This window comes from Nyctereutes procyonoides, unplaced genomic scaffold (genome assembly GCF_905146905.1).
Source record: "Nyctereutes procyonoides isolate TBG_1078 unplaced genomic scaffold, NYPRO_anot_genome, whole genome shotgun sequence".
Classification (NCBI taxonomy): domain Eukaryota; kingdom Metazoa; phylum Chordata; class Mammalia; order Carnivora; family Canidae; genus Nyctereutes; species Nyctereutes procyonoides.
Window position 1 is genome coordinate 22,033,189 of NW_026575049.1, and position 12,102 is coordinate 22,045,290.

At 62.7% G+C, this 12,102-nt stretch overlaps 1 protein-coding gene across 2 annotated transcripts in view; it reads right to left on the reverse strand.

Annotated features, from left to right (window-relative positions):
* Nucleotides 1-4,140: 4,140 nt before the first annotated feature.
* PRR5 (proline rich 5) overlaps nucleotides 4,141-12,102 on the reverse strand; it is a 50,827-nt gene continuing 42,865 nt past the window's right edge. For both annotated transcript variants that reach the window (XM_055329065.1, XM_055329064.1), the window contains 4 exons: nucleotides 11,043-11,134; nucleotides 10,552-10,692; nucleotides 6,642-6,777; nucleotides 4,141-5,108 (listed from right to left, as the gene is read on the reverse strand). In XM_055329065.1, the coding sequence (XP_055185040.1) occupies nucleotides 4,633-5,108; nucleotides 6,642-6,777; nucleotides 10,552-10,692; nucleotides 11,043-11,134 (845 nt within the window). In that variant the 3' untranslated portion in view covers nucleotides 4,141-4,632. The remainder of the gene's footprint in view (nucleotides 5,109-6,641; nucleotides 6,778-10,551; nucleotides 10,693-11,042; nucleotides 11,135-12,102) is intronic.

A 12,102-nucleotide genomic window follows, 5' to 3' on the forward strand; every position in this document is an offset into this window, starting at 1 on the left:
ACCAGGCTGGACTTGTCTGCCAGAAAACAGGGAAGATGCCGAGGGGGTAGGGCCAGTATGGTTTAGTGCCATTGGCGGTACGGAGACAGAGAGACAGAGGTAGAGAGGTAGAGACAAAGAGAGACAGAGACAGAGACACACTTATGCATGCGTGCATTAGTGTCTGCGTAGATGAGCATGACCTCCAGGGGAACCTGAGTTCCAGCAGGGAATGCAGAGGTGTGTGCAGGGGGGTGGGAGGTGGAAACTCTCTCCTGCAGCCCCCCTGCCCCCCACCCTACCTCCCCTCCCCGTGGGAGGTCCGTGAAAGCCCCTCAGTTCCCGGATGCTCTGGTGCACTGGGCTTGTTCATGGAGAATGTGATGAAGGAGGGGGCCTTGCTTTGGGGCCTGGGCCCCAGCTGCCCACTCTTCCCATCCTGGTCCTGTGTCTTCTTCCAGGAGGGGACCCTCCTCATTTTAGCCTCACCCCTCCTGGATTCCACGGGTGCAGGTGAGGGGGGCAGCCGGGGCCATGGAGCTCCCAGTGTCTTCAGCCGGGTTAGCCCAGGCCTGCCTTCCCGGGGCCCATGGTGTCGTGGGAATGTCATAGGCCTTAGGAAGAGGGGTGGGGGTGGGGTGCCAGGGGAGGCTTGGCCAGGTTTCCCCTCAGGGAAACCAGGGAGCATCTTGCACTCGGGGAATCTTGAAGTACACCAGGCAGAGGGGTCCGGCTCAAGGAAAGCAGAGAATGAGGGGTGCAGGCAGTGGTGGGAAGCAGCAAAGGGCCTCAGGGAGGGGAGTGTGTGTGCACACACGTGCATATGCACGCAGGGGTGTGCATGCAGGGGTGTGCATGTGCTGCACGTGCATGGAAGAGGGAGTCGATGCAGGGAGCCCCAGCCAGAGGCGGCCTAGAGAGGCGCCCCCGTGGAGGGCCTTCCGCACCAGGCCCAGGGCAGCGGGCAGCCGCGGGGGGCTGCCGTGTGTGGAGCAGCCTCCCTGGCTGCCCCGGGGGTGCAGCTGGGGAGGGAGGCAGCCCAGCCGGGAGGGGGGGGCAGCGGTACAGCAGGAGGGTGAGGTGGCATGGAGGGTGACAGGTGGGGCACCTGTCACTCCCAAGTGCTGGGTCCCGGCGACTCTGGCGGGAAGGGGAGGCCGGTGGCCCCCATGGGGGAAGCCAGGGAGCGTCCTGAATAGGGCCACATGGCAGGGGGCTCCCAGGGGAGGGTGCCCTGAGTCCCCCCACCCTCAGAGGTGAGCCGCAGGGGCTGGAGCGCCAGTCCTCAGCTCCCTGAGCTGATGCACCGGACGGAAGGACAGCAGTGTCGTTAGCGTCCCTCCTGAGAAGTGCACGGTCGGTGGAGCCCGGGCCCAGGAGCAGCGCCCAGCGTCTGTCCCCAGCAGCGATCACACAGGCTCACGTCACACCCAGGGGGTGCTGCGACCTGAAATGTCACTTCAAGTCCTGACAAGTGGGCAGGGGGGTACGGGCCCGCGTGAGATCTGGATGTGGCTCCAACCGAGACACCACCACTGACACGTTCTGCAGACAGCGGGGATGTGGGGCGACAGTAGCGTGAGTCTCCCCTCGTCATCTGTGTTTTCTTGTAAAAGCGCCATTCTAAGGCCGTGCTAGACGGGCTTCGCAGGTGCCCCAAGGAGTCACACAGACCGAGGCAGCACCCCGAGATGGAGAGCGGGACCCCCTCTGCAACGCGGACACGGGGTTCCCGGGTTGAATCGTTTAAGACAGCTTTGTTGGTTTCTCCCAGATTTCCCGCTGTGTGGTCCTCTGTCCCCCTGCACCCCCGCCACCATCCTCTTCATCGGTTGAGGCTGCGGGATAGAGCGGGCGCCCCGTTCCCACCCCACCCCCATCTCCACCGCCTGCTTTTGGGCGAGTTTCTGCCCGAAGCGCTACTGACTTTGATGCTTAGCGGGACTTTTCACTTCAGACCCTTGGAGCACCCGCCTCGGGACGGAGGGCTGCCGGTGTCTGGTGCGGGTCACGGCACGCGGGTCCCCTGGGGGCTGGCTGAGACGCAGAGTCCGCATCGGCAGGTGCAGGCTGGGCCCGAGACCCCCACGCCCCACGCAGGGGCCAGAGAGTGTCCGGAGAACCTACAACGAAGACAGAAACAGTAAGGTGGGTTCTTACAGCCCAGCCCATGGGGAAGGTTCCCTGGTGATGCTGTGGGCGGACCAACCACAAATAGTGAACGTTCCACAGGCTCGCTGACCTGTGGCTGGGGCTCGGCGGGGACAGGACAGGCGGCCTCCTCGTGGGGGTCAGACTAATCACGGACCCCTCTGAGCGGGTCTCCTAGGAGCTCGAAGCCCCAGGGCCCCTTCCCGGGCCCGGGTCTCTTCCAGGGCTTGGGGCTGCAGAGTTACGGGCTTCTCCACATCTAGAATGCCTGCATCGTAGAAGGTTCCAGCCCCACGCCCCGTGTCTGCCCCTGAAATTACAGTGACGAGTCCCGTGGAGGGAACAGGTGGAGGGACTAGGGGTGGCAGGTGGGGTGGGGTAGGACAGCAGGCTCCTGGGCCACAGGCTTGCACTGGCCGCAGCCAGCTTGGGGCCTGGCCTGAGCTCCCTGGCGGCCAAAGTGAGACCTGACCGGGGATGTGGCCTTCGTCGTAAGAAAGTTTGGTTCTCGGAAAGGATGCTGGTGCTTCATCCAAGGCCAAGGCCCACACATCTGTACGTGAGACGTTCTGTGGATGGGGGGGAGGAAGTGGAAGCTGGTCCTTTAAATTATGTGACCCCTGGTCCTGAGTTTTCATGTCATTTACCCATTTATGACAAGATGTTTCAGTTTACCTTAAATGTTTTTTGAACAAGGCTGGGTGTAACACGACCTGCTACCAGCCCAGGTGATGAGCTGCTCCTCTAAGGGGGGGGTCCTGGGGGCAGACCCTCCACTTCTTCAGGACCCAGGCTCTGCACCCACCCTCCCGGGGGGTTCACCTTCCCCATCACAGGTGAGGCACCACAGGCTGGTGTATGGGGTCTCCCTCTGCCCAGGGAAGTATTTGTCAGAGCTCCGGGGTCCCCACAGACAAAGGCCACACGTGGCCGTGAGCCCCTGTGCTAGCAGGTGCCACCAGAGTCCCCAGGGGCCTGGGATGCCCAGACCTCTGCAAGGGAGCCCTTAACACTAGGAGGTGGGCACAGAACAGAGGGCCCAGCCCCCCGGTGAGGGCAGAGCCACACAGGTCCCTGCCATTTCTGGCCTTGGCCTGGCCCTTCTGCCTGAAGGGGACCCTGCTGATGGTCATCACCCCCCATCCCAATCCATTAGCTGGCTCCAGGCCTATCCTGGGTTCCAGGAGGGAGCTGGGAGCCAAGGAAGGCAGTTCAGGGATCTCAGCCCCATTGGCCCAGCCGAATGGCCCTTCTCGTTAGTTCTCCGACCTGGAACAGGCTTCCGGCCCAGTTCCCCTGAGGCTGGGGTTGCTCACTCTTGTCCTCCCAGCTGCCTGGCTGCCCCCTACTCGGGGCCGCCCACCTGTTCCTGGAGCACCTTCCAAGTGCCGGGGCAGGGGGGTGGGGTGGGCACGGAGCTCGTGAAGTCAGTACATTCCCATCTCACAGATGACAAGCCGGAGCTCCTCCTGGCCGGCCGCCCCACGGCACACCTGTGTCCCAAGCTGAAGCGAGGGCTCCTGGCTGGGTCTCCCAGGAGATACGCAGACGGCTCCTCGCGCAGATCCCCATGGCTGGTGGGCCCTGTGTCGCCATCAGTGAGCCTCCCCTCCTGACCACCCAGTGCACAGCACTCTCCAGCCCCCATCCCGTGGGGCCCCCTCCCCACCTCCAAGAGATGAACTCGAGGGGTGAGCCCTTTGAATGGGGCAGGGGGTTGCCTTCCAACTGGATGAGAAACATCCCCACCTGGTCCACAAGAAACCTCATGTGTTCTTCCCTCGTTGGTGGCCGTGCCCATCCCTGACCCTATGCGTGTGCCCTTCTTGCCACGGTGCCAGCTACTTCTAAGAGGCTACCCCGCTTTCCAGCTCTTCCTTTTCGGGGCCTCTGAGCGCCACTATCAGGATGGGGCAGAGGCAACCTGCCCTGGGATGTGAGATGTGAGATCTGGGGGTGAGCCCCGGGGAAGGAGGTGTGGGGCCTGGCATCACAGACATGAGCTCGGGATCGGGGCAGACAGGTTTTATTCCATCCTCTTCCTGCCCACGGCCAGCCGCCCCGGGCAGAGCAAGGACGGGGCTTGAGGGTCTGGGACAGGCACACATAGGTCCCGTTGTGGCCTGAGGCCAACGGGAAGGGGGTTAGGCAGGTCTGTGACCGACCCCCATTGCTCTGGGGATCATTCTGGAGGCCTGGCTGAGCCACAGGGTTTGGTGTCCACGGGGGTGGACACTGGCGGGCCGGGGCAGGCTGGGGGTGGTGGCAATGTCTGTTCCATGCACACACGGCTGCCCAGCGGACCTGGTGACCTGTGAGGCAGGTGGAGCAGCCAAGAGGCCCCAGCACGGAGCGGGGCTGGGGGCTGGGGTGGTGGTGGTTTTTCCAACAGAAACTCAGGAAATGGCAAAGTGGCTGGCGCCCACAGGAAAGAGTAAAAAAACCTCTTGCACACATGCACCCCACAGGCACACACACGGGGGCAGTAAAAACTCGGGGCCCTCACACAATGCTCTGCCGACCCCCAGCCCCTTTGAACTCCGATGCGCCAGAGCCACGGGCCCGGCCAAAGTCAATGAAGATCCCTTCTGAATCGGAGTCCACGGATTCCAGGATCTGGTCCACCAGGTTCTCTGGACTGGAGGAGGGCGGGGAGCCATGGGCCATGCCTGGTCCAGGCTCGGGGGGCTGGCTGGGGGGGTACAGTCTGCTGGGGCACGGCCCGGACTGGGGCACCGGAGATGGTCTGAAGGCCCCGGCGGGGCCCTGGCCAGGCGAGTCGGAGAAGCCCTGGGGCTCGGGGCAGGACGTCATCTCCGAGACCGAGTGCCTGCGGATGCCAGGGCCACCGGCTGCTGCACCCTCGGCCTCGTGCTCCACCACGGGGTTCAGCAGCGGGGTGTTGTAGCTCTTGGAGCGCACCACGGGGTTCTTGGCCAGAACGTCCCCTGAGCGGGAGCGGCGCAGGAAGTGCTTCTCTGCAGAGACAGACAGACAAGGTGTTAGGCCCAGGAGGCCAGGGGCCGGGTGGGCAGCAGCCACTTGGCAAACCCAGGCACCCGTGTGTTCCAGGCCCTTCCTGGGCCCAGAGGCCAGCCAGCACCTCCTGTGTGCTTAGCTCTGCACGAAAGGACAGCCACGGGGAAAAGCCAAATTGGTGTGGATCCTTGACCCAGTCCCTGTCCACCACTCCTGTTGGGGCAGCTCAGAGAGTGAGGGAGAGGCACGCGGGTCCCCACCCCAGCTCTGACATTGGGTCTATCCTCATATCACTTCTTTGTTCCCCTGGATGGGCAGGAGCTGGGTGGGGGGGCTCAAGTCAACTGCTTGGTTCAAATGTGCATGTGCCTCAGTTTCCCCGCCTGTGGAAAGTCAAAGATCTCAGCACTTCCTATGTGCCAGTGCTTTCCCAGGCAGACACAGCTCCTCCTGCGTCAGACCTGGAGTCTGGCGTGTGTATGTGGGGAGGACGACAAACCCACATGGGTGCCCACAAGCCAGGTAGTGGTGAGTGCTGGGATGGGGGGTGGGGGCAGGATGACAAAGGGTCTTCTCACGTGAGGCTGGGACTGGGGTTTTATTTGGAGTGTGCTGGGTGCCCCAGAGGGCAGGAGATGGTGGCTGGGCCTGGGAGGGGGCCAGGATCTCAGGCTCCCACTCGGGGTCCCCAGCTCCATGGAGCGGCCACCATGCGGCAGGACTGAGCACGGTGAGCAGCTCAGGGCCCTTTCTAGGGCAGGAGACAGGTGCTCCCCGCCAGCAGCCAGTGGGCACTCCCAAGGAGCCCCTGTGCACGCGGGGCACTCCCAAGGAGCCCCGTCCACCACGCTTTCATGCACCTCTCTCCAGCCTGGCTCCCCTTCCTTCAGCTCACAGGTCACTTCCGGCAGGGGAGGGGCTTCCCTGGGCTTCCCACCCTGGCCCCCCCATCACCCGGGTATGGACTCTCATCTGCTTGGTCCCTGGTGGTGAGAGCCCACGTGGCTGGGGCTTGGTCTCTGCAGACCCCCCAGGGCCAAGAACAGGGGCCGGGGCACAGCAGACACTATTTACTGAGCCCAATGAACCAATGGGGCGTCTGTTAAAGGAGCCACGTGGCTGGCTTCTGCCCTTCAGGCCAGGCAGCCCCACCCCTGCGATCCCCAAACAAGCTGGGTTCCTTGGGCTCTGGGCCTTTGCACATGCTTGTGCCCTCTGCTGGCCAACTCTTGACTTTCAGGACTGAACTCGGATGGGACCTCACTGGGAACACAGAAGCCTCTGCCGGGCTCTAGGGGAGTCATCACGTCACCGTGTGTGGCGCCGGCCCACCAGGTCCCTGCACACAGCAGGGCTGGTGAATGCTCGGGACCGGTCTGTGCCTGACAGAAAAGCCCATTCCCAGTGGGATCTGGTTCTGGCCGTCTATTCCCTGGGGGGCCTGGATGGCCAGATTCCCTGGGGGGCCCGGGCAGCGGTGGATGGGGCCAGAGGTTACCCAGCTCCCCACCCACGGCCCAGTCAAGCCCTACCCAGGATGCAGGAATGTGTGAAGGGGCCCTCGCTGGAATAGAGGCCGTAGGTGCCCAGGTAGGGTGACACCACCTTCTGGATCAGCGTCTCCAGCCGCAAGTAGTCCTTGGTCACGCCCCGGGACTCGTGCACCCCCTGCAAGAGAGGGAGGGAGGCGGGTGGTTGCCGGACAGCCTGTTCCCCACCTGCCCGGCCCAGTCAGACTGAGCTCAACAGTCACCACCAACAGCCAGACCCCCGGGTTTCTGGCCCCCACCCGAGCCCGTGGTGACCTCCCTTCCCAGCCCTCTTGAGTCGGGGTGTCTGTCCCTCCCTGCTTTGACACCCTCGAGTCTGCCCTCTGCACATGGCAGCTGGAGTGGCCTGAAAGATTGTGACATCCTGTGGCCACACCAGGTTGAGAAACCTGTACTCTGCCCTTCGGAAGAGAGCCCCCCAACCCCAACCCCAACCCCAAAGCCACGCACTGGCCTCCCAGAGGCTCCGGGCAATCCTGGGGGACGCAGCAGCTGACCTCACTGAGCAACAGCAGCACAGTCCTGGGGGCCCCTGCTCCTTGCCCCAGGGAGGTTGCCCCCCATCCTCTCCACACTGCCGCCCGGCTCTGCCAGCTGTCCACCTCCTCCCTGACCCCCCTCATCCGAGCTCTGAAGGGAGCCCCACCTCCTCCAGTTCCATCAGAGCCAGAGCCCGAGGAAGGCAGCCGCCCAGAGGACAGCCTGGGTGTTGCTGACGGGGTGCAAGCTGGTGCCCCAGCATCCCCAGCAGAGGGCTGGCACAGTCGGGCTCCAGTGAGTGCTCACGGAGTCACTGTCTGAAGGAATGAGGGGACAACATCCCTCCCCAGGGAGGTGCTGCTGGCTCACAGCATATGATACCCTTAGGACGTCAGATGACAGCTACAGACGGCCACACCGCCTACGAGAAACCCACAGACTAAATGTAAAGGGGTGAGGGGTGCCTGGAGGGCTCCTTCAGTGAAGGGTTCGAATTCTGATTTTGGCTCAGGTCACGATCTCAGCGTCATGGGATCAAGCCCCTCATTGGGCTCCGTGCAGGGCAGGGAGCCTGCTTAGGGTTCTCTCTTTCTCTAAAAAAATAAAAATAAATAGAAGCAGAGGGTTGAGAGCCGTGCCACACCAATGCCAGTCTCAGGAGGGCAGGAGCAGCCAAGTTACTTCAGACAGGGTGGACTCTGGCCCAAGGAGCGTCATCAGGAGTCACGAAAGTCATGACATAATGATACAAAGGTCAACTCTCTGGGATGGCGTGACAACCCCTAAGGTGCCTGCACCTAATAACAGAGCGTCCGACCAGGTGAGGCAAACTGCTAGAGCCACGGGAGGGGCTGTGAATCCACTCATGGTGGGGGACCTCAACCCTGCACGGAGACAGACCAGTGGGCAGAAACTCGGGAAGGACACGTGGAACTCAATGCTACCCCCAATCGACTGGATCTCATCACCAACAGACTGCTTTCCCCCGACGACGGCAGAACACCTGTCCGCAGCTCTCGTGGGACACCTGCCAGGTCCGGCCACGTTCGGGGCCATGAGATACACCTTCACACATCGACAAGGACCAAAATCCTACAGTGCCTGCTTTCAGACCACAGGAGCATGAAGCCAGGACTCAGAACAGGAAGACAACCAGGAGATCCCCAAATACGTGCAGATGAAACAACTGACTTGCTTTGAAATAACCCATGGGTTGAAGAAGAAATCTTAACAACTAAAATGTTTCTGGTGAGGGATGCCCGGGTGGCTCAGCGGCTGAGCACCTGCCTTCGGCCCGGGGCCTGATCCTGGAGACCCAGGATCGAGTCCCACATCGGGCTCCCTGCATGGAGCCTGCTTCCCCTCTGCCTGTCTCTGCCTCTCTCTGTGTATCTCTCATGAATAAATAAAATGTTTTGGGTGAAATGAAGATGAAAACACAGTGAATGCACTGGAGGCCGTGCCCTGAGGGAAGCTGTAGCATCAAATGAATATACTAGGACAGAGAAAGCCGAAAGCCAATAATCTAAGCTTCTATTTCAGGAGACTAAAAAAAGGAAGAGCAAACAAAGTTCGAAGAAAGCAGAACAAATATAATAAGAGTAGAAGTCAGCGAGCTGAAGACAGGAAAGCCTTAGAGATAATCAACGCAACCCCAAGCTGCAACTTGGAAAGACCAGCAACATCTCTAAGCCTCCAGCCAGGCTGACTAAAACAGAGGATGTGAATCCCTAACAGCAGGAACGAAAGAGGAGCCATCACTACAGACCCCAGAGGTCTGGGCAGTGGGGTTCTAGGTTGCCATGAAGGACCCCATGTTCCCTGGAGCCCCCTCTACCCCCAGCAACAGTGGCAAGGATGACCACAATGCTTCCGCTCAGCTGGGCCGTTCCGTGAGCTTCACACTGCTTCACTCCTGAGACCTACAAAGGCTGTCTGTCTCTGCCCCCGGGTGCACAGGGAGAGAATGGGGGACCAGGGGCTGCATGCCTGGCAGGCACTCCGATGCACAGTTGCTGCCCTGGGGCCTGGGAAGGAGAACGGTCACTCTGCTGGAGAAGCACAGGGAGCACAATTGGTCCCCAGCACATGCTCACCAGCAGCTGTGACGTTAGATTCATTTGGGACGGGAAAGCAGTGGGGACAAGGGCACTGGGGGCATGAGACAAGCTCCTTCAACGCGCAGGCCAGGCGGGGAGTGGGGCAACAGCACAGGCACGCGGCCAGGGCTGTACCCACAGGGTAGGGGGTGGGGGCAGGAGGGCAAGTCCTGGAGGCCACAGGGCCAAGCCTGGGAAGCTGTGTGAGGCAGAGAGGCCACCAGGGGGCGGCACTGCCCCAGCCTGGCCCCCACCTACCTGTGTTCTTGGGATCAAGGTGGGACCCCCTTCCTGGCTCTAAATCTCGGTCCAGCCACTGGGTTCCCAGAAGCACCACCAGAGGCTTTACACCGGGTTTAACCCCCTTAGTGCTGGAATGTGCCCTGCAGGCAGGCAGTTTCACTGTCGCACAGGTGAGGAAAGAGGCTGAGACACACTGTCCTGAGGTCCCATTTCCACCCAGCCAGGGGCCCCGAAAATCCTTCCAAATCTGTGGCAGGCCCGGTACCAGCTCCCACCCAGTACAGTCCATCGACCCCTAGACCTCCACATTCTTCAGCCCTTCCCTGCTCTGGAACCTTCACTGGCTGCCCCTGACCCCAGACCAGCCTCGCAGACCCTACTTTAGAAGGGCACCCACATGCTGGGGGGATACAGAACACTGACCAGGACTCTGGAGCCCGTCAGACACAGGCGAGGACAGGCCTCATCAGCCCTGGATGGACGAGGACTCTACACCCCGCCTGTACCATGGGGCGGCTGACGGTCCCTAACCTTGTCCCGCCACAGTGTGGTAACCGTGGGACACTGTGCCCATCACGGGACCGGAGATGCGGCCGTTCGCAAAAAGCCGTGTTTGCGGCACAGGCTGGTGGCCTGTCAGCCCCTCTGCAGTCTCGGGCGGGCCACTCACTCCCAGGGGCTGGAGGGTGGCCGCCAACACCTTGCGGCTGCCACCTTCCTGAAGCTGCCCTGGTGGGCGAGAGCCACTTGCACAGAAACCTCTGGAACCACCGTGGAGAGGCGGCCAACAGCCCCGACGACGGACTGGGGAGGGGCGTGAAGGCACGGCAGCCCCTGCCCATGAGGGACACCCCAGGCTCCCCAGGGAACCAGGCAGAGGCCAGGCCTGTCCTGAACGCTCACCTTCCCCCAGCACCTCCCGGGCTCCTCCTGCTTCCCTCTCCCCTCACAGGGTTTTCCTGAGAAGCATCCCCACGGATGTGCCACGTGGACCTGAATGAGTCTCAGGCTCTGCCTCTGGGGGGCCTGGCCTGGTGCCCGGAGACGCGCCTCCGCGGGCCCCCACCCACCTGCAGCACCAGCAGCATCTGGACGATGGCGGGGGGCACGCGGGCATGGGTGCGGGCCAGCGCGTCCTCCAGCTTCACGCTCAGGGTGATGGTGTTCCGGAAGTGCAGCAGGGCCAGCTGGCGCACCGACGGCTCCTTGCCCTGCAGACAGAGTGCCGCGTCCCCCGCCCCGCTGCCGTCAGGAGACCCCTGCCTCCACCCGCATCCACGGATCCGGGCCCCACTGACCCTCGGGGACCCCATTCCACCTCGTCCCGCTCCCTGGACAGCCCCGGTCCTGAGGGGAGGCTCCTGCCCCACGCCGAGGCCCTACTGTGTGCCGGGCAGGGCCTACCACGCACTGCTCAAGGCTTTACGTGCCTGTACCAGGGGACTGTCCTTATTTCCCAATTGTGGGCGGGAAACTCGTTCTGGGACGCCCAGGGACATGCCCGTGACCAGGTTGGGCCGTGACCTGGGTCCCGGGTATCCCGCAGCTGGGGGCCCCTCACCTGCACTGGGTAGAAGATGGCCTGCAGCGTGGGCAGCACGTCACTGAAGAAAAAATCCCAGGTCTCTGCCAGCGAGTCCAGCAGTTTCTGTCCTGTGGGCACAGGCAGCCGTCGCTGCTACCGCCCCTACCCCGTCCTCTCTCCCATGTGCAGGAGGACACAGGAGCTGCGGGCCGGGCTCCGGGCCTTGGAAGGCCCCCCACCCCCAGCACTTGGCAGCCCTGTGGCCTGGGGTCCGCTGTGTGGCCTCCCTGTGCCTCAGTTTCCCTGTCAATAAAGCAGGACAGTGCAGGGGCCAACTTCCCAGGGCCGTGGGGATGAGGTGAGCTGTGACGGGGTCCCCGTGACGGGGCCCAGGGTGGAGGCGGCACTGGCTAGCACTGGCTGGAGGCTCCCCTCCCCCCGAGTCCCATGTGACCCCCCCCAGCAGGTGGGGAGTCCATCTGCCCACACCAATGTTTACAGAGCACCAACGCTGGGCACCAGGGACCTGTCACAGGATGGGGAAGCAGGACCTCGAATGGCGTTGTCTGCCCGTGGAAGGAAGGGGTGACCTCAGTGGGCAGAGGAAAAGACAGAGCCTCTGAGATTCAGGTCTTTTTCCTCCAGGGCCCTGGTCCCTGTCACCCTGGGCTGCCCGAGGTGGGATCTGGGGGGCCAGGGAGATGGCGTCCAAGAACAGCATGTCCCAGGTAGGGCAAAAGCAGACAAGTGAAGAGGATGAGGCAGGGAGGGCTTCCTGGAGTAGGTGCCATCCAAACTGATGGAGGCGGCTGGGTTTGCCAGGTTGGACACCCTCAGGATGGGAGCCGCACAAGCAGATGTGTGGAGGGCAGGCCTTTGGTCAAGCTCTGGGTGCCTGTGCAGCCCCCGAGGGAGGAGGACACAGGCTGGCTCTGGGCTCCCCCAGGAAACACAAAGTGCGGAAAGCCTGGGCCCTGAAGCCTGGGCCCTCCCAGCAGGGATGAAGCCCTGCTGGGTCTGGGATAAGCAGGTCCCGGCTCGTGCCACCAAGGCCCCTGCTGCGAGGTGGGACACCCCCCCCCCCGGAGCCAGGCTA